This window comes from Phoca vitulina, unplaced genomic scaffold (genome assembly GCF_004348235.1).
Source record: "Phoca vitulina isolate PV1807 unplaced genomic scaffold, GSC_HSeal_1.0 scaffold17, whole genome shotgun sequence".
Lineage (NCBI taxonomy): Eukaryota > Metazoa > Chordata > Mammalia > Carnivora > Phocidae > Phoca > Phoca vitulina.
The window spans coordinates 25,077,666-25,100,493 of NW_022589720.1; the positions used below are offsets into that span (position 1 = coordinate 25,077,666).

A 22,828-nucleotide genomic window follows, 5' to 3' on the forward strand; every position below is an offset into this window, starting at 1 on the left:
GTCAAATAAATAAATAAAAATCTTAAAAAAAAAAAAAAAAAAAGAAGTACCGGGGCACCTGGGTGGCTCCGTTGGTTAAGCATCTGCCTTCGGCTCAGGTCATGCTCCCAGGGTCCTAGGATCGAGCCCCACATCGGGTTCCCCGTTCAGCAGGGAGTCTGCTTCTCCCTCACACTCTCCCTCTGTGTTCTCTCTCAAATAAATAAATAAAATCTTAAAAAAAGAAGTACCTTTCCTCACAATTCCTGTCCTTCTAAAGTATCTTAAACCTCTTCCCTAAGAGTAGTACCTTCCTATTGACATTCAAACATCCTCAGGTTTGCCCACTATGAGAAAAAGACAGGCATGGGCCAGTACTGCCCTACATCCTGCCCATTCACCACAAACTCCTTTAAACTACAGTTGACCCCGAGTGCCTGGGTGGCTCAGTCAGTTAAGTGTCTGCCTTCAGCTCAGGTCATGATCCCAGAGTCCCAGGATCAATCCCCTGGTGCCCTGAGTCAGGCTCTCTGCTCAGCGGGGAGGCTGCTTCTCCCTCTTCCTCTGCCCCTCCCCTCCCCATGCTGACTCTCTTGTGCTCACTCTCTCTCATGCGCTCACTTGCTCAAATAAATAAAAATCAAACTACAGTTGACCCTTGAACAACACGAGTTTCAACTACACAGGTCCACTTATCCGCCGATTTTTTTCAATATAGTACAGCACTGCAAATGTATTTCCTCTTCCTTAGGATTTTAATAACATTTTTTCTCTTTTTTTTAAAGATTTTATTTATTTGACAGAGAGAGAGTGCACAAGCAGGCGGGAGCTTGAGAGGGAGAGCAAATGAGCACAGAAGTAGGGAGAGAGGCAAAGGGAGAGGGAGCAGCAGACTCCCCTCGGGGCCCAATGCCAGGCTCAATCCCAGGACCCTGAGATCATGCATGACCTGAGCCGAAGGCAGACACTTATCCGAAGAGCCACCCAGGTGCCCCTCTTCTCTAATTTATTGTAAAAATACAGCATATAGTATATAATATATATACAAAATTGTGTTAATAGACTTTACATTATCAGTAAGGCTTCCAGTCAACAGTAGGCTATTAGTAGTTAAGTTCTGTGGAAGTCAAAAGCTATACATGAATTTTCTAATGCATGGGGCAAGGGCTGGTGCCCCAACCTCCACACTGTTCGACGGTCAACTGTTTAGTCAAAAAATAACTCTCCATCACTTCCCTTTCACTCCCAAACCCATGCAATCTGATACAACTCCCAACAAGCCTTCTCTTAAGTAACTGCCCCACAACATCTGATGCTGTTGACATTCCCTCCTCCCCCCACCCCCCGGCTTCCATAACTCCACTCTGCTGTGTTCCTCAGCGGCTCCCGCTCAGACTTTTACAGGTTACTCTTCTCCCATTTATTCCTTGAGTGTAATGCTCAGTTGTCTCATCCTATATATACACTTTTTTTTTTAAGATTTTTAAGTAATGTCTACATCCAACATGGGGCTCGAACTCACAACCCCAAGATCAACAGCTGCATGCTCCACCAACTAAGCTAGCCAGGCGCCTCTTGTCTTATTTATACACTCTTCTTGAGACAGCTCACTCTCACTTGTTTAAAATTGTTTTCAGGGCGCCCGGGTGGCTCAGTCAGTTAAGTGTCTATCTTCTGCTCAGGTCATGATCCCAGCATCCTGGGATCGAGCCCCACATTGGGCTCCCTGCTCAGTGGGGAGCCTGCTTCTCCCTCTCCAGCTTCCCCTGCTTGTGCACTCTGTCAAATAAGTAAAATCTTTAAATAAGTAAATAAATAAAAATTTTTAAAAATAAAAATTGTTTTCAAATAGAAGTATACAAGAGAAAATTAAAGTCCCTACCTCCTCTTCCCTCCCCTTCCATCCTCACCCACTCCTTCAAGGGTAACTTCTATTAGCATTTCAAACATATCCTCCCCAAATCCTTCTTCCTCAAGCACATAGTCATAGCCTGTCACACATCAAGTGCCTACTGTATCCTAAAACTGGACTAAGCATTTAATGGTACACCATGATTAATCCTTAGAAGACTTATAAAGTAGGCATTATTGTTCCATTTTCACAAGATAATGAAACTGAGGCTCAAGGGAATTAATGAACCTGCCACAGTTACTGAGTGGCAAAGCAGGAACTGAAACTGGTCTCTCTAGCTCCAAAGCCCTGGCTCTATTATTCTGTCTTGCCTTCCAAGACCTATTTGTTTAATGGGTAATCTAGGTGTGCTTCACTTGAGCCCCATGAAAATGAAAGAAAATATTAGAGTAGTCCTTCCCCTCCCCTTCATCCACAGTTTCAGCTGCCCATGCTCAACCACCTCCCAGAAGCAGATAATCCATCTGACTTTACTGTCAGGCCAATAGTAGTCTAATGCTACATCTTAACATCCCTACTCATTTACCTCACTTCATCTCATCATGTAGGCATTTTATCATCTCAAATCATCACAAAAAGAGGAGTGAGTACAGTACAATTAGACATTTTGAGAAAGAGAAAGACCACATTCACATAACTTTTATTACAGGATACTGTTATAATTGCTCTATTATTAGCTGTTAATCTCTTACTGTGCTTAATTTATAAGTTAAACTTTATCATAAATATGCATGTACAGGAAAAAACATAGTATATATATAGGATTAGGTTCTATCCAGGTTTCAGGCCTCCACTGGGGGTCTTGGAACATTACCCTGCAGATAAGGGAGGACTATTGTACTCATTTTTCTTTCCACACCTACCACTGATCACTTCAATACCGAAAACACAAAACTAAGTGTTAGGACAAACTGACTTCCTCTCATACAAATGAATATTTTAACAAATCCATGGCAAAATGTACATTCATTTGACCAGTGAAGTTTTAAAAAATGTATTTAACAGCATATTAACAAAACCTAACCATAACACCAGACTTAATTCTTCTCTAGGAAGCACTGAAGGGCTTACCTAATAAACACAATACAAAAACAATTCAGTTTTGCAAAGCTGTTTTCACATACATAAATTATCATCTCATCTCAGAATAATCTAGTAAAATACTATCATTTTACATCTGAAAGATCTGAAGTTTAGGGGCACCTGGCTGGCTTAGTCGGTGGAGCATGCGACCCTTGATCTCAGTGTCATAGGTTCAAGCCCCACATTGGGTGTAGAGATTACTTAAAAATAAAATTTAAAAAAAGAAAAGTCTGAAGTCTAGAGAAGAAATACACCCACGTTCACACTGCAGAATCGGCAGACATCTCTAACAAAAGCCACAGCGCTGTGACACTACAGTGCTTTCACCGCTACGTCACACTGGCAGTATTTTAAGTTGAGGACATTTTGAAAACTATATATAGTAATGAAAGCATGCTAAGTTTTCTACCAAGTCACCATAACACATTTGTTTATTAGATGCTGGTGTGTGCATGATTTTCTAGTAGAAAATCAATCCCATCTGGGAGGCAGATATACAAAGTTGCATTAAGTAAAACATAATTTTTAAATTCTTTTTTTAAAAAATATTTTATTTATTTATTTATTTAATTGACAGAGAGAGAGGGAGACAGCGAGAGAGGGAACACGTGCAGGGGGAGTGGGAGAGGGAGAAGCAGGCTTCCCTCGGAGCAGAGAGCCCGATGCAGGACTCGATCCCAGGACCCCGGGATCATGACCTGAGCCGAAGGCAGTCACTTAACGTACTGAGCCACCCAGGCGCCCCCATAATTTTTAAATTCTTGAAATAAGAAAATATAATATTAATTCAATAAACATCTATTAAGTGCCAAAACATTACTAAGCAGAGGTGATAAAGATAACCAAAACGGTTACCTTTAAGATAAGACAGAAGGCAGAGAATGGAAATAAAGAAAATTATAATTCAAAATGAATATAATACTAATATGAATAAAATGGCAACCATTCATTCCTTCATTCCAAAAACATGCTGCTATGAACTGTATACCCCCAAAATTCATATTTTGAAGCCCTAGCCCCCATGGGATGGTATCTGGAGATGGGGCCTTTGACAGATAATTAGGTTTAGATAAAGTCATGAGTGTGAGGCCCTCATCAGAAGAGACACGAGAGATTTTGCTGTGTCTCTCTGCCATCTGAGGACACTGAGAGAGGAATCTCACCAGAACCCAATCATGTAGGTACCCTATCTTCAGACTTCCTGCCTCCAGAACTGTGAGAAAACTTCTGTTTAAACCAATTCTCAGGGCACCTAGGTGGCTCAGTTGTTAAGCGTCTGCCTTCGGCTCAGGTCATGATCTCAGGGTCCTAGGATGGAGCCCTGCACTGGGCTCCCTGCTCAGCAGGGAGTCTGCTTCTCCCTCTCCTCCCTGCTCATGTTCTCTCTTGCTCTCACTCTCTCTCAAATAAATAAAATCTTAAAAAAAAAAATTAAAATTAAAAATTAAAAAATAAGCCAATTCTCTTGCATTGTGGTAGGTGCTAGATACACAATAAGCAAAAGGGATGCAAAAGCAACATAGCCTAGGGCATTAGAACAAGATGAAAAGAGATTCAGCTACGCATCAAAGGATGAGTAAGAATTGGCTGCCAGGTAAGCAGAAGGAAGAGCCTATATAGGAGAACCTGCTAATACAAACATGAAAGCCTAAAAGTAATACTGCAATTTCCAGGCCATTAGAAAAATAAATGAAGGTCCACATCATACATACATTAATTACGGTATATCAAATAATACATTCTATAATGCAGTCACTGAAAATAATGGGACACCATATTTCTCACTGCGCCATCTGAATTTTTTTCCATGGGTACATACTAAGTAAATGTGTACTAACATGGGAAGGTGGTCACTATATATTATTACAAGAAAAGGGGTTACAAAACAGTACTAAAATAAGATCTCATTGTTTTTAACTGAAAAATAATATGGGCAAATTCATTTAAAATAAGACTAGAATAATAATATAATCCAAAATGTTCCCACCCAACTTCCATCACTTGCCTTTGTTCAATCCATTTTCCACCCAGAACTTTTGTTGGTGTTGTTAATGAAGATTGGGTATATCACTCCCCAAAATCCTTCAATGTTCCCAACTGCACTCAGGATAATATACAAAATCCTTAACCTGACTTGTAAAGCCCTGTGTCGTGTGATCATCATCTGAGGCCTTTCTCCCCATCACCCCACGCGTGCCTGAACCATTTTTCAGTTCCTTAAACCAAGCCAAGCTGTCTCACCTCAGGGCCTTGGAGCATACTCAATTAATCTGTCTTCACTAAGCTGTGGCTCCTGTTCATTCTTTGTCAGCCTAAATTATCATTTCCTTGAAAGTTCTTCCCTGTATCCTCCCCCCTACAGCCACTCTCTCATAGCATACTCTTAATTTGTCTTCACAATAACGATGACAATGTGTAATTATACATACATGCAGATTTATGTGTTGCTCCATGTACCCGTCTTCCCTAGTACAGTGCCCAGCATATAGCAGACACTCCCTAAACGTTTGTCAAAGGAATAAAAGCTGAACTGTGGATTTTATTTTCTACATATTTTTTCACAAGGAGCACAGACTTGTACAAGAAAATAATTAGGATAGTCTTACTGCCCTTAAAGTTCTTTAAACTCAAACCAATCACCACCTTTCCTCTAAGCTTTAATGGTAATTAAATCCTATTAATTCCTTTATAAAAATTATCTTTCTGATCAAGCCTGTGCTCTCAGTATCCAAGACCCAGGCACCAAATTTCACAAATTCTAATAACCACAAGCCTACAACCAACATTCCTGACTCCTGCTTTTCTATCTACCAATTCTTTCTTCACTTAAAGGAACTGTCTTTCTAAAAATCCGATTTACAGCATTATTGCTATCTTTAAAACCTCCAACTGCCTCCAATATCATTTCCAACTTATGTTTAAAGGTCATAAGGTACTAATGACTGTTTGTTTTCCCTATTCCACACAAACTACCCCTCATAACTTCGTTCTCATTATTAGACAACAGATTTTCTTTTTCAGCTGTGTAAAATAACATCATTTTTAGAAAGCTTACTTTTCCATATAGTTATTTTCATATATACCCTGTCAATAATATATCCTGTCTAGAATGCTAGTTTCCTGTCAAGTGACATGCCACATCTCATTCAATATTCTACTCAAAAGTGTTCTCTACCCTTTCCAACGTTTTTCTCTGGGCACACCCCTCAACTGCAGGTCTTTACCCCACTCCCCACAGCACTCAGCATTCCTACCCTCTCTACCAGTGACAAGACAGAGAGATCACTTTTCCCTTCCTCACTGAAATTGGACAACAGCCCACAGGAGGAACTCCTCCCTTTAAAGGAATTCTCTTACCAGCTACTAAGATAACACATTTTCCACTACAGGAATAGGAAAAGGCTGCTATTGTTCCACAGACCAGGCAAAAGCATCAGCCAAAATGTGATCTAAGAAATCTGGAGGTCAGAGAAGAGTCACTTCACACATCAAACAGTGAAAGAAACCACATAAAAACACAAACCCTAAACCTTCAATTCAATGCAATTCTATTGAAGGTAAGTAAAGTTTCTAATAACAAAGTTTATAATCACAACACATCTACAAAGGTATGGGGAAAATAAAGCCATGATGACAAATGGTAATGTGCATTCACTGGAAGAGATGGATGAATGGAGGAAAAGGAGACCTAAGAGCTGAGGGGGGCACAATTCCCAAAGGAGAATATACTTTAACTTTAAGCAGAAGCCCCTTCCCCTGTAACAGAAAGGAAGGAGTGGTAGATAAAGGTAGATGGGGGAAGACAGGTAAAGGAAGCCGCTCTTTATACACAGACGCAGAGCAAGGAAGGAGTAAAACAAGAAACTTTAAGGGAGTGGTGAAGATTTTAAACAGTCACTGGGGACAATCAATCCAGGGGAGAATAAGTGAGGACCAGAACTAAGGCAGTGGCCTTGAAAATGGAGAGAAGACAAATTCAGAGAATACAGACTGAGTTACCTATTGGATGTGGATAATGAAAGAGAAGACTATGGAGTCTGACCTAAGTAACTGTGTGGCTGTAGGCAAATGGGCTCAGACAAGGAGTACAGGAACAATCTTAAGGGAAAGATGCAGCTCCAAATTTCCATTTCCAGTCCAAACACCTCTCCTGAACATCAAACCCAGATCTGCAACTGCCTATTGAAGCATTAAGGTATAAATACATAAGGTTAGGTATAAATAATTGGTTACTGGATCTCTCCTTCTGAATTTCTTTTTTTTTCCCCCTTCTGAATTTCCTAAAACACACTCCCAACCCAGGACAAAACAGCAGACAGCTTAAACAAAGACAAGTCAATAGACTTTAGGACACTGGGTCAGACTTCTGAGCTCTTTTCAAGGGCTCTAACCTTTTAGGCAGATGGATGGGTTTTTTACTATCTATTTTCATTTTCAAAAACTTACAGCTTGAACAAAGTTGGAAGATTCACACTTCCTGATTCAAAACTTATTACAAAGCTACAGTAATCAAAACAATGTGCTACTGCAAAGACATACAAACCAATGGACTAGAATAGAGCCCAGAAATAAATCCTTGCATGTATGGTCATATGATTTTTGACAAGTGTGCCAAGACCATTCAATGGAGAAAGGACAATCTTGTCACTAAATGCTGCTGACAGAACTGGGCATCCATATGCAAAAGAATGAAGTTAGACCCTTACTTTATACCATACACAAAAACTAACTCAATATGATCAAAGCATAGGCAACAAAAGAAAAAAATAAAGCAGACTTAATAAAGTTAAAAACTTTTGTGGATCAAAGTACACTACCAACACAGTGAAAAGCAACCCACGTAATAGGAGAAAATATCTGCAAATCATATATTTACTAAGGGATTAATATGCAGAATATATAGAGAACTTCTAAATCTCAACAACAAAACAAACTGATTTAAAAAACAGGCAAAAGAGGGTGCCTGGGTGGTCAGTCGGTTAGGCTTCTGTCTGCCTTTGGCTCGAGTCATGATCTCAGGGTCCTGGAATCGGGCCCTGAGTTGGGCTCCCTGCTCAGCAGAAGTCTGCTTCTCCCTCTCCCTCTGCTGCTCCCCTGCTTGTGCGCTCTCTCTCTCCCTCTTATTCTGTCAAATAAATAAAATCTTTAAAACATAAAAGCAAAAAATAAAAAACAGGCCAAAGACTTGAATAGGTATCTCTCCGAAGACGACATACAAATGTCCAATAAGCACATAAAAAGATGTTCAACATCACCAATCATTAGAGAAATACAAATCAAAACCATTTAACACCTGTTACGATGGCTATCATCTGAAAGAGAGAAAGAAAGAAAAGGAAAAGAAACGAAACGAAACAAACAAACGTTGGCCAAGACATGCAGAAAATGCAATCCTTGTGCGTTGCTGCTGGGAATGTAAAATGGCCCAACCACTGTGGAAAATATGCTAGTTCCTCAAAAAATTAAACACGGAATTACCAGATGTTCTAGCAATCCCACTTCTAAGGTACATAACCAAAAGAATTAAAGCAGGGACTCGAACAGATAATTTGTACAACAATGTTCAAAGCAAACTTATTCACAATACCTAAAAAACAGAAACAACCAAAATGTCCATCAACAGATGAATGGATAAACAAAATGCAGTATATACATATAATGGAATATTATTCAGCCTTAGAAGGGAATGAAATTTCTGATACAGGCTACACGAATGAACCTTGAAAATATTATGCTAAGTAAAACAGACACAAAAGGAGAAACGTGTAATTCCACTTGTATATGGTACCCAGAACAGTCAAATTCAGATATAGGAGTAGAATGCAAATCTTCCTCAACTTATGATAAACCCCACTGAGTTAAAAATATAATTGTAAGTTGAAAATACATTTAATACACCTAATTTACCGAACATCATAGTTTACCCAGCCTACCTTATACATGCTCAGAACACTTAAAATTAGCCTTAAAATTGGGCAAAATCATCTAACACAAAGCCCATAAAAAAAAAAAAAATGAAGTATTCAATATCTCATGTAATTTACTGAAAACTTACTGAAAGTGAAAAAACAGAATGGTTGTATGGGTTCAGAATAGTTCTAAGTGTATCAGCTGTTTACCCTCGTGATCACAGGGCTGACGGGCAGTTGCTGCTCACTATCCCCTGCCCAGCATAAAGGGAGAGTCTCATAGACCACATCGCTAGCCTGGGAAAAGATCGAAATTCAAAGTACAGTTTTTACTGAATGCATATCCCTTTCACACCATCATAAAGTCAAAAAATTTTAAGTCAGACCACTGTTAAGTTGGGGATCATCTGTAATGGTTGCCAGAGGCCAGGGGAAGGGAGGAAATGAAGAGCTAGTGTTTAATGGGTATAGTTTGGAATGATGAAAAAGTTCTACAGATGGTTAGTGATGAAGGCTGCGCATCACAACAATCTGAATGTCCTTAATGCCTCTGAATTATACTTTAAAATGGCTGAAATGGTGAATTTTATGTGACATATATTTTGCCACAATAAAAAAAATTAAAAATCAAGAACCTACAGCTTTCGGGGCTCCTGGGTGGCTCAGTCGTTAAGCGTCTGCCTTCGGCTCAGGTCATGATCCCAGGGTCCTGGGATCGAGCCCCGCATCGGGCTCCCTGCTTCTCCCTCTCCCACTCCCCCTACTTGTGTTTCCTCTCTCGCTGTCTCTCTCTCTCTCTCAAATAAATAAATAAAATCTTAAAAAAAAAAAAAAAAAAGAATATACAGCTTTCCTTTTACTCTTTCAGGACTATCAGTCACAATTAAGACCATGGAGACTGTAGAATGAAACCATTTTAATGTTTCTAGCCCAGCAGTCAGGACTCTGCCCAAATCATAAAAGATCCTCAACTATTTGAGAACAAGAGACGGATGATGGATAGACAGATTACTTATAAAGTTCAAACTTATACGCAGTATTTCTAAACACATCTAATATTTTATGAAAATCACTCCAATGTATGTTAAAACAATTTTCTAATTTTTTTTTTCAGTACATGCCCTCTTTAATACCCATCACCAGGCTAACCCATCCCCCCCCACCCCCAGAACCCTCAGTTTGTTTCTCAGAGTCCATAGTCTCTCATGGTTCGTCTCCCCCTCCAATTTCCCACCTTCATTTTTCCCTTCCTACTATCTTCTTTTTTTTTTAACATATAATGTATTATTCGTTTCAGAGGTACAGGTCTGTGATTCAACAGTCTTACACAATTCACAGCGCTCACCAGAGCACATACCCTCCCCAATGTCTATCACCCAGCCACCCCATCCTTTCCACCCCCACCACTCCAGCAACCCTAAAACAATTTTGTAATTTAAAATTTCATAGATGCATGGGACACCTGGCTGAGATACCTCCTTAAAAGATTATTTGTGACAATCAAATGAAAGGTAATCCCAAAACCAATTTCCAGTCAGCTTCAAACTACTTTGTAAATAGAATTCTGTTGTAAGCCCCAGCTCCCCCTCCTCTCCTAGAATGGAATGCCCATCCTTCTGTAAGTAGTAATAATGCCCAGCTCAACTCCCCTCTGCTCCTGACACTCTCCTGGACAGCCTCAGCCTAATTCGTTACTTCCTCTGAATTAAAAAAAATGCACTGTCTCCCCTACTCAAGTGGCACTTTGGATAGTGCTACTTTATGCTCTACTTTAATTCCCACATGTCTTATCTCTAGGGGACTAGACTATAAACTAGTGAAGGCTAAGACTTCTCTTGTAACTTTATTCCCAGACTCATTAACAAAAAGTCGTGCAAAAGTACAATTTTGTAATTTAGTGCAACTTTGGAAATTGCTGTTCCCACATCTCCCCACTCTCAACCCCCTCAGGGAAGGGGCCTTGGTAGCCAAACAACCTACAGTGAGGGAAAAATGAAAAATAAATTAAAATACAGGAAGGAAATAGGAAAATCTTTTTCAATGAAATAAGATATAAAAGAAAGGACTGTAGAAAGGATTGTGGGCCAATGCCTTCTCCAGAGAACCCAGCCCTACCATCCTAAGAGAAGATCCTGGCCTTGAAGTCAGCTAGCAGGTACCAGAACCCCTTGGAGGGGTGGGGGAACATCAAAAACAGGCGGAAGGACCATAGAAAGGGGGGAAGAAATGGTGATCACAGGGGTTAGAAGAGGAATGTTCTACTAAGCCCAGTAGATAAAGTACAAGAGGGTCAAGAAACAATAAAAATAGGAAAATATTAAATACTTATAAATACCACTATAAATTTTAAGTCACTTCTGGAGGCTAGATAATTACCCATTTGCATTTGCTCAGTACTTCACAGTTTTCAAAGCACTTAGACATATGCCAATTCACTGGATCCCTATAATCTAGAGGTTATGGGACAGCCCACAAATGTAGGCCCATTTTGCCCAGGGGAAAACTGAGGGTCTAAGAATTCAAATCATTTATCCTAGTTTTTCTAACTAGTCAAGGGCAAGGCAGGGAGTCAAGAACACGGCAGTCTTTGGCTGCTGATCTAAGGCATCCCCACTATGTCCATACTGCACTTCTCATGTACTTCCATTAAAGGCAACAATCTATTTTATGGAAATCATTTGCACATATGTCTTCTACATAGACTGATTGCTCCTTGAGGGTAAGAAATTTTTCTTTGAAACTCCACCACCAAGAAAAGACTGACATACAGAACGTGTTCAATAACTGGATTAAACTGAACATATGGACACTAAACCTGCTTCCATTTTATGTACTACAGATCCAAAAATTAAAGGACAAGCTCAATTCAGTGAACAAATTGAAATTTAAGTTCAATTCTTCTTTTTCTTAAAGTATAATTCTTAAATGTTATTTTGAGCTTACTTTGTTAATATAGCATAAAAATCTAACAGCTGTGTTTGGGAAACTGAAACTAGAAAATGAAATCAGAGTAAAAATAACCATTAGGAATTTATAAGCAGTCCTTTCGTTTCCAGCCCCTCCTACAGAATATGGGGGGGGGGGGGCACAGAAGGATGACACACAAAACTTTACCTACACATTATTAACCGACAAGATTAATTTTGATCTTAAAATTTCACTCACAACCTCCTACAACTGTATGCTAAAATTGTTCCTCTACTACTGAACTAGAAGCCAAATTCTTTTACAATAAAAAGTCCTATCAGAATTTTCTAAACCTCAGGTAAGAGCACAAATTTAGTATTTTCAATACTGATTCATTTCAGTGTTTCTCAACTTTTCTCCATTATTGCCCCTAAAGGAGCTTTTTCAGACTTTTTTCCCTAACCACTTTCTCCCCCATGAAATTTTATTAAGATGGATACACCGTCTGTTTATATGACCTATGTATTATCCCCAGAACCAACTTTCACTCCCTTAAGGATCACAATACCCCCATCAAAAATACATGATTTACTTAATAAATACCTATTGAGTAGTAGTATATGCCAGGAAAGATACTCACTACCAAAAAATTCTAGAACAGCAACACAATTTAGTTTTGTAGTTTACTATGAGTTTTGACACACAAAACTAAAATAAAATGGGCCTGAAGATAGAGATCTTCTTTCCAGTGTTTGTACCTAGTCAAGGGTCTGGCTCAGTAATCTTTGATAAATGCATGAACATTGTTAGAATTTTAGATGTAGTAGTTACACAGCTTGTGATGTCATTCAACAAGATGACCAGGCTACAGAAATGTCAGCTTCCTACCTCAAATCTCAAAAACTCAAATCCAACTCACTGCAACCCTGAAACCTGGATTCTTCTGTAGTAAGTTTTCAGGAAGAAGAAAAAGACAGGGGCCCCCAGGGTGGTTCAGTGAGTTGAGTGCCTGACTCTTAAGTTTCGGCTCAGGTGGTGATCTCAGGGTTATGAAATAGGGCCCTGCGCTGGACTCTGTGCTGGGAGTGGAGCCTACTTAGGATTCCCTCTCCCCCTCTCCCTCTGTCCCTCCCCCACTCCCTCTAGTAAAAAAATAAATAAAGTAAAAATTTGTTTAAATAAAATAAAAAAAAATCCTGGGGCGCCTGGGTGGCTCAGTCGTTAGGCATCTGCATTCAGCTCAGGTCATGATCCCAGGGTCCTGGGATCAAGCCCCGCATTGGGCTCCCTGCTCAGCAGGAAGCCTGCTTCTCCCTCTCCCACTCCCCCTGCTCGTGTTCCTTCTCTCTCTGTGTCTCTCTCTGTCAAATAAATAAATAAAATCTTTAAAAAAATAACAACAACAACAACAACAACAAAGCAGGGCACTTGGCTGGCTCAGTGGGTGGAGCATTCAACTCTTGATCTCAGGGTTGTGAGTTCAAGGCCCACACTGTGTAGAAATTACTTAAAAATAAAATCTTTAAAAAAGAAAACAAAGCAAAACCAAAAAATTAAACTAAAACAAACAGTTCCTATTCAGTAATTTTCAACCTTCTGGTTCACTAAATGCTTTTGAGTATATGATGAAAGCTATGTCCTCTTCCTCCAGAAAAATACACAATTACAGAGTGCTCAGTTTCTAAACTCCCATCTGTTAACTCCAATTTAAGAACTTTTCCACTAATGTAATATGTAAACCAAATAGTTTATTAAGTTTAAAAATAAGTTAACTTTTTAAAATTTAAGTTTTTAAGCTTACAAATGTATCTACCAGAAGCATTCTTTCCAGTAACATAATGTACTTTAATCATGATTGTATTCTTTACAGATCAGAGGCTTACCAAACAAAAAGAGAAGCCGACTACTTTCTATATATACCTGTAATACCTAAATTAAAACCTCAATATTTACTAAATTACATTATAATGCTGAACATGCTACTGTAACAAGCAGCAGTCTTTCAAGCTTCGATTAAATCAACCTAGGGTGCCTGGGTGGCTCAGTCTTTAAGCGTCTGCCTTGAGCCCAGGTCATGGTCCCAGGGTCCTGGGATCGAGCCCCATATCGAGCCCCACATCGGGCTCCCTGCTCGGCGGGAAGCCTGCTTCTCCCTCCTCCATTCCCCCTGCTTGTGTTCCCTCTCTCACTGTGTGTCTCTCTGTCAAATAAATAAATAAAATCTTTAAAACAAAAAAAAGAAACCTAAAGCCACAGACATCAATTTCAAAATGAAACCAGACTCCCACCTTTGGCACTTGTCATTATACTTATTAAATGGAAGAAACACCGGACAAGCACAATCTCTTTGTGTTGCTTTAAAAGGAGATTCACATGAAAATAGAATGACCTAAACAAAGACTAGCAACTTTGAAGGGTATCATTTACTCTGATTAACAGCAGAAAAATTACGCTGACAGAAAGTAGGAAAAGTTTGCATGGATATAGAAGAGCGTTGGGCCAAAAATGTACCATGACATAACAGAAAAAGCATGATTTAGGTCTTTGAGACTTACACATAAGCTGACACTGTAACAGTTTATTTCTTTAAATATCAAATATGTCAAACTTCAATCAAAATAATTCCAAAGTAAAAAATAGTAATTCCAAAGTATATCAAATACTTTGAAATATCATGTATGATATCATATATCAAATGATCTATACAGGGACCATCAGATGATTTAAAATTAATATCAAATATTTATTAATTTATAATTAATAAGTTAATAATTAATTATTAATAAGTTATCAAATATTAGGATGGCTTGGAAGATTAGTGAATATGTTGGCCAACTATGAAAGAACCCCAAAGCACTGAAAATGATTTCAATAGTATAAAATCTTGTTTAAAAGGTACAAATGGGGGGCACCTGGGTAGCTCAGCTGGTTAAGTGGCTGCCTTGGGCTCAGGTCATGATCCCAGGGTCCTGGGATTGAGCTCCACAGCAGGCTCCCTGTTCAGCAGGGAGTCTGCTTCTCCCTCTCCCTCTGCTTGCCACTCCCCTTGCTTGTGCTCTCTCTCTGTCAAATAAATAAAAACCTTAAAAAAAAAAAAAGGTACAAATGGTTCAATGAACTCCAAAAACTAATTTTTGAGATCCTGTGTGTCTTATACTGTGTACCTACACTTAAATATGCCTGAAAAAATAAATGAAAATTCAATCTTTAAAAAATATGAAGAGAATATTATTTGTATTAATAAAGGAATCACAAGGGGCGCCTGGGTGGCTCAGTCGTTAAGTGTCTGCCTTCGGCTCAGGTCATGATCCAGGGTCCTGGGATCGAGCCCCTCATCGGGCTCCCTGCTCAGCAGGAAGCCTGCTTCTCTCTCTCCCACTCCCCCTGCTTGTGTTCCCTCTCGCTGTGTGTCTCTCTCTGTCAAATAAATAAAAATCTTTAAAATAAAATAAAATAAAATAATCACAAAATTCCAAAGCTCAGAAGCCTTTGTTATACTTTAAGTTACTAAAATCTTAGCACATGTTGAAATTCTGAATATCTGCAGAATGGATTTCTAGTTAACAAATTTAATACTCAAAGATGGTATGTATCACTGCATGCAAAGAAAGATTTTTAAACAAAATTATACATCTTGGTAAGTACTGTATTTCAAAATAGTGACCTTAAGAACCTTATTCCAAAACTGCAACATCTCTGTAATCAATCTTTGGAGCCAGTTTAAAAGCCACGCAAAAGTCAGTTCCATCATTTTAGTTACTTAACTATTTTATATTAGTGTGTATTATTCAGCTGAACTACCTACTTATTCTTCAAGACACAGGATGAAATTATTACATTAAGGTTCTTGTCTACAAGCATTAGAAACATTAGTAATAGACTGTGGCTATCTTTTAAAAAGGACTTTTTTAACATTTTATTTTTTTAAGTAATCTCCACACCCAATGTGGTACTCGAGCTCACAACCCCAAGATCAAGAGTCGCATACTCCACTGACTAAAAGCCAGCCAGGTGGCCTTTAAAAAAGACTTTAGGGAGCCTGGGTGGCTCAGTCGGTTGAGTGTCTGCCTTACACCTGGGTCATGATCCAGGGGTCCTGGGATCAAATCCCGAATCCCTGGGATCAAATCCCGAATCTGGGCTCCCTGCTCAGCGGGGAATCTGCTTCTCCCTCTCTTGGCTCGTGCTCTCTCTCTCAAATAAATAAAATAAAATCTTAAAAAAAAAAAAAAGACTTTCAATGCAAGGATCTTACAGATTACAAAATTGAAAGGTGCCTGAAGGGGTGCCTGCCTGGCTCAATCAGTAAAGCAGGCAACTCTTGATCTTGGTGTTGTGAATTTGAGCCGCGCACTGGGGGCAGAGCTTACTTAAAAACAAACAAAAAAACAAAAACAATAAACAGAAAACTAGGGGAAAGGTACATGGTAAACCAGGATGGAAAACACAGCACCAATGGGCTAGGGAGAAAGAAGCTCAAAGAATCATGTCAGAGAACAGTGATCTCAAGGAACCATGTCAGAAAACATTCTGATCCACCCACTGGCACCACTTAATAGGTCTCCAAAAACCCCACAGCCCGTTCCATTATCAAGATCCAAAGCCCTGGGAGAAAAAATCTGATTGGAAAAGCCTAGGTGTGACTGCACTACAAAAGGAGAGGGGTAAATGCTTCAAGAGAGCAAGCTAGGGCTACACACAATGGTGGAACCCCTATAAAAGGAAGTGAGGAAGGGGTAAGGAGAGAGGGGACACAACATGGTGGAGAATAAAACAATAAATGTCCACAACAGTCCAATCAGAACCATGGGAGAGAATTATTGCTCCATTTTAAAAAACTCTGAGGCTCGGGATGCCTGGGTGGCTTAGTCAGTTAAGCGTCTGCCTTCACCTCAGGTCATGATCCCAAGGTCCTGGGATCGAGTCCCACATTGGGCTCCTTGCTCAGCAGGGAGCCTGCTTCTCCCTCTGCCTGCTGCTCCCCCTGCTTGTGCTCTCTCTCTCTTTCTCTCTGACAAATAAATAAATAAAATCTTTAAAAAAAAAAACAACTCTGAGGCGCAGGGGGCTTAAAGAATATATGTAAAACAAAAGATACATCTCAGAAAAGGACTATGACACCTCTTTCCACTTCTACTATTCCACAGGCATACTCTAAATTATACCTGGCCACTTAAATAATTAAATCCAACATTAAAGCACTAAGATCTGCCATCAATGAAAATATTTAAAAGTATCTAACACCCAAATAAACAACAAAAATAGAAACACTCATAAACACAAAGAATAAATTGGTGGTTGCCAGTGGGCAGAGGATGGGGGGGGATGAGCGAAATAGGTGAAGGGGACTAAGAGTTACAAACTTCCAGTTATAAAATAAGTAAGTCAAGGGGCACCTGGGTGGTTCACTTAAGTGTCAGACTCTTGATCTCAGCTCAGGTCTTGATCCCAGGGTCATGAGTTCAAGCCCCATGTTGGGCTCTACACTGGAGTTGAATTCAACTTCCAAATTAGCAAGATTCCTGGAGCCTACTTAAATAAATTAATTAAAATAAAATAAGTCAAGGGGATAGAAAGTACAACATAGGGATTAGTCAATAATATGGTAATAACTTTGTACATTGACAGATGGTAACTAAACTTATCAAGGTGAGCATTTTGAAATGTTTATAATTGTCAAATCACTGTTATATACCTAAAACTAATATGTCAAATATACTTCAATTAAAATTTAATAGGGGTGCCTGGGTGGCTCAGTCAGTTAAGAGTCTGCCTCCTGCTCAGGTCATGATCCCAGGGTCCTGTGATGGAGCCCTCATCAGGCTCCCTGCTCAGCAGGGAGTCCGCTACTCCCTCTCCTGTTCCCCTGCTTGTGCTCTCCCTCTCTGTCAAATAAATAAATATTTAAAAAAATAAAATTGTTAATAAATACAATAATGATGTCCTGAAGAAATAAAGAAATAAATAAAATGCAAAAAAAAAAAAGTATATGACACCACTTGAGGTAATCCTCCATGAGGCATTCTGAAAACTCTATTGACTCTTGGAGGCATCTATGGAAAAATCAAACAGTCAGGGAAAGGAAAATATCTGGCTCATCGGCTGCCCTCCCCCTTCAAACAGTCAGGGGAAGATTACAGGAATCTTGCTAATTTGGAAGTTGAATTCAAGTTTAAACCTAACGGCCATCCTTGCTGTGGCCTCTGAAGATTTATTTCAGTATCTATGTCATTGATGCTCCATCCAGACTGAGCACCAGAATCCCCAGAGGGGTCTAAGCATCTATATTTTAATAAAAGCCACAAAGGAAAATCATTGGTAAAAAGTGTAAAATGTGTACCTAAATTCAAAAAAGAAGAAAAAAACTCCTCACAATGACTTTAGAGTCACTCCCAATAGGTAATCTGAGGCCAAACCATCTGCTTGTTGGCAAGCTGAGCCTTCTGTTCGGTAAAGAGAGGACAGGAGGGACACTAGATTCAGGATGTAAATCAATGTCATTTTTTAAATATTGTAGATTATAAATGTGTTAAAGATGGATAATTCAAAGAAAATGAACAAATGACAACCTACATAATACGGATGACTGTCACAATGCAAAAGATGCAAACGGAAGTACAAAAATGAACAAAATTATTCTATGCTGAATTCTAAAGTAAGCCTAGTGGCTACCCTTGAGGTATTAGGCAGTAACTGGAAAGGCAGCAACTGGGGCTTCTGGAAAGTGGTCATGCTCTGTTTCTTGATCTAGGTGCTGTTTAACAGTTGTGTTCAGTTTGTGAAAATTCATCACCCCAAATGCACTTTCCTGTACACATTATTGAACAAAAAATACTTTTCAAAAGCCATAATGTCTCAGTTTTTTTCTAAAAGTCAAAGTAAGGGGCGTCTGGGTGGCTCAGTGGGTTAAGCATCTGCCTTAGGCTCAGGTCATGATCCCAGGCTCCCTGCTTCTGCCCCTCCTCCTGCTTGTCCTCCTCTTGCGTGCACTACCCCACCCCCCGCCCCCGAGTAAATAATATCTTTAAAAAAAAAAGTCCAGGGCGCCTGGGTGGCTCAGTCGTTAAACGTCTGCCTTCGGCTCAGGTCGTGATCCCAGGGTCCTGGGTTCAAGCCCCACATCAGGCTCCCTACTCGGCAGGAAGCCTGCTTCTCCCTCTCCCACTCCCCCTGCTTGTGTTCCCTCTCTCGCTGTGTCTCTCTCTGTCAAATAAATAAAATCTTTAAAAAATAAAATAAAATAAAATAAAAATAAATAAATAAAAAAGTCCAGGTAAAACTAATTTTCACCATTTTACAATTTCTTTACACTTTTTCTCAATTGTTTGGATTCAAACACAGTAGCTCACACACCCATATACAATGTATCATTAATGACCTGCCTAACCTTAAAATTTAGGTTTTAACATCCTAAGAGTACCCAAAGATAACAAAGATGGATGCTAAGCTAAAGCAGTGAATTTATTAAGCTATATATTGTGCCTAAAGCTTGGAAGTTAATATCAAACATAAATTAAAATCTAATATTAACAAGCATAAATGCCTAGGCTCTCAGTAAGAGTAATTCCTGACCTCCTAAAAAGAGTGATACAAGTTGAAGACATGGGGGGGAAATCTCCCAAAACTTATGGAGAAGGTGACAGGTTTGGTTATTAGTTCTGTAAAGATGTGGACAGAAGTTATATAGGTTAATCCCTAAAACCTAAATCTAAATCAATGCCAAATCCCAAGCCCACCCACTTCCACTTCAACTCCCTGCCTGCAAAAGGGGAAATAGAAAATTTCTCTATGTGACTGTTGAAATCAGCAAGAAAATAGAATTGGCTAGTGTCTGAACCTTAGCCACGATATGGAAAGTACAGTGGCTCCTGACATAAACACAACACATGGTTTCAATTACCTTGCCACCAAAGAAATTTAAATTGTCTACATTTTTTAAGTACCGTTAAGCTTCGGGGCACCTGGGTGGCTCAGAATGGTTAAATGTCTGCCTTCAGCTCAGGTCATGATCTCCAGGGTCCTGGGAATCGAGCCCCGCACTGGGCTCCTGACTCAGCGAGGAGTCCGCTTCTCCCTTTCCCTCTGCCTCTACCCCCCTGCTCATGCTCGCTATCTCGGTCTCTCTCTCAAATGAATAAATAAAATCTTAAAAAAAAAAGGTACCATTAAGCTTCACCAAATTCTTTATCTTATGAAAATCAAGCACAGAAACAGAGCAAGTCAATATGCCCTAGCTTAACCTTTTCCAGTAACATATACTTGAGGAAAAAAGGGGCTTTTTCACCATAATTTCTCACTTGAAGTGACTCAAATCCAAAAGCTAATTTTGGTTTTAGTTGGGGTTTTTGTTTCTTGGTTTTGTTAAGTTTTAGTTTTACGCACAGGATGTATCCACACAGAAAACTATCAAAAACTATAAACCAAAACATTCATACAGGAATACAGATGACTTGTTTTCTTCATTTTTTCTGTATTTTCTAAAATGTTACTTTTGTTCCAAAGGAAAAAGATAAAGACTTACAGAAAAATGTTTATTACCAAGATTCTAAATTGTGAAGCCTAAAACTTTGGCAAGTTGAATACTTCCTAAAATCACATTTCTAGGACACTCTACATCAACAGACCATCCCCAACTTAACAATTTTTCAACTTTATGATTGTACAAGAGTGATACTTCCAATTTTGATCTTTTCCTGGGCTGGTGATATGCATACAATTTGCTAGGCACAGCCACAGGACCACAGGCATAACCAATGATAGACTTAGAGCCATTCTGTTTTTCACTCTCAACACAGCATTCAAAAATTTACATGAACTATTCAACACTTCATTATAAAATAAACGTTGTGATAGAGGATTCTGCCAACTGCAGACTAACGTAAACGTTCTGAGCACGTTTAAGGTAGGCTAAGCTAAGCTATGATGTTTGGTAGGTTAGGGGTATTAAATGCATTTTCAACTTCAAATATTCAATTTATGATGGGTTTATCAGAACATAACCCTATAATAAATTGAGGCAGATCTGGGGGTTGTTTTCCCAAAGAACAAAAAGGAATTTCACATACAGTCTGCTTCCATCATAACTCAGTAATTAATAAACACACTGAGCCCCTTTCACACCCAGAGGGACCTCTTTTCAAGTGATCATTATTAAAACCTGCAAATGGGAAACCTAAATATTGCAAATATTCTAGACATTTATATCAAAGTAAATTTTAATTCACTAATTACTAAATACTAGGAGGGCACAGTCCATATAAAACTCACCTATATCTAGTAAGTTTTGGTGAAGTAAGACTAAATTGTATTATAAAGATTACATTTTTTGCCCACCTCTGTGAATTGGGAAAACTTTATTAAAAATCAAAACATAACTTGGATATTTCTGTACTTTCTGTATCTGACTCTCAAAATGTACTGTTTGTAGATTTCATGCTGAGATAAAACAAGCTTCTAGAACTATCTCACCATATGTGATTTATAGAATATCCATCCATTCATCTGGCTGACTGGCTGCAAATCTCTAAAAACAATTTTTGTAAATAAAGATATGTGATGAAGCAAATACAGGAAAACGTTAATGACAGAACCTAGGAGGAGAACATACAGATGTCCGCTTTAGCATTTTTCTTCAACTTTTCTGTGTGAAAATTCTCAAAAGATACCAAGATGAAAATGATCTTTCGAAATCACAACACGAAGACAGATCTATAGCAACTGTAACCTACCTATGGCTGTGAGGCCTTTCATCAAATCACAAACCCAACATTTTTAGCACCCCCCAAAAAAGTCCTTCCATAAGATGGCAAGATTTTCTGGAGACTAGTGAACCGATAAAATATAAAAGTGATACTAAAAATAATCTCTTACCCAAAGGAAGGTTACCTAGGAAGTCATTTTCCAGGAGGTGACATGAGATTTTTGTTGGACTTTTAACTTTATCAGATGTAAAACAACTTTTGCCTCCATTACCATTTCACCGAAATTTTTCAAAATTCCAAACAGTACACTTTAAGTTTTGGCTTTTTTTTTTTTTTTTTTTTTTTTTTTATCTCCCAAAAAGCAGATCCGTGGAGCCCTCCCAGGTCCTAAAACCTGCGAAACCCAGAGTTCGGGGCGCTGGTGGTTCCGGGTGTTTCACTCTAACGGGCAGTCTCCAGGTGGGATTGTACCCTGGGGTCTACACGGGTTAAACAGGCGGAAAAAGGAGGACATACAGACCGCCAGGGAGTCAAAATCAAAGGAGTGACTGTGTAAGGAGGAAGGGAAAATCCAAGCAATCGGTGCGGGGAGGATCTGGAAGCACCGGGCCAGCTGGGCGCTCAGCTCAGGAACTCGGAGGGCAGACGCGCAGAGCCGGAGGCCGGGCTCCCGCCTGCGCCCGGGTCCCGCGCCGGCCGCCAAACTCCGGCCGCCCCCGCCCTGCCCGCCGCGCCCGCACCTCTCGGTCCTTGAGGCCCAGCAGGAGCACCTCCTCCATCAGGGTCAGCCTCGTTTCCTTGGAGTCGCCCTTGTCGTCGTCGTCCTGCTCGTCGCGGCGGCTCTGCGCGTCGTCCTCGCTGCTGCCGCCGCCGCCGCCCGCCACCCGCTCCTTGTCCGCGGCGTTGCGGGAGGCCTCGGTGCGCCGCTGCACCAGGCCCGAGCTGCGCTGGGTCAGCGAGGTCATGGCTCCCGCCGAGACGCCGGGCCGACAGGGACGCGGGACCTACCGGGTCTCCCTCCTCCTCCCCCCGCGGCCCCTGACCCGGGCTTCCGTGTTAAATCCCGGCTCCGGGGCGACGTCTGTCGGCAGCTGGGCCGGGAGCAGTCATGGGGAGACGGGTCGGGGCGAAACGGGCGGGCCGGGCGCCGGCGAGGCGGAAGAAGGGCTCTTCCCTCCTGCGGCCGCGAGCCCGGAGGCAGCCCGAGCTCCTAGGTAGAGAAGGAGGTGGTGGCGGTGGCGGTGGCGGCGGCGACGGCGGCTGCGCCTTCCCAATATGGCGGCGCTGGCTGACGTCACCGGAGGATGTGGCACAGCCGGCTCGGGGCGGGGCGGGCC

The 22,828-nt window shown here is 40.3% G+C and overlaps 1 protein-coding gene across 1 annotated transcript in view; it reads right to left on the reverse strand.

Moving 5' to 3' along the window:
• GOLPH3 (golgi phosphoprotein 3) overlaps positions 1 to 22,456 on the reverse strand; it is a 62,894-nt gene extending 40,438 nt beyond the window's left edge. The window contains exon 1 of the mRNA XM_032415238.1: positions 22,232 to 22,456. Coding sequence (XP_032271129.1) covers positions 22,232 to 22,456 — 225 coding nt within the window. The remainder of the gene's footprint in view (positions 1 to 22,231) is intronic.
• Between the last annotated feature and the right edge of the window lie 372 nt (positions 22,457 to 22,828).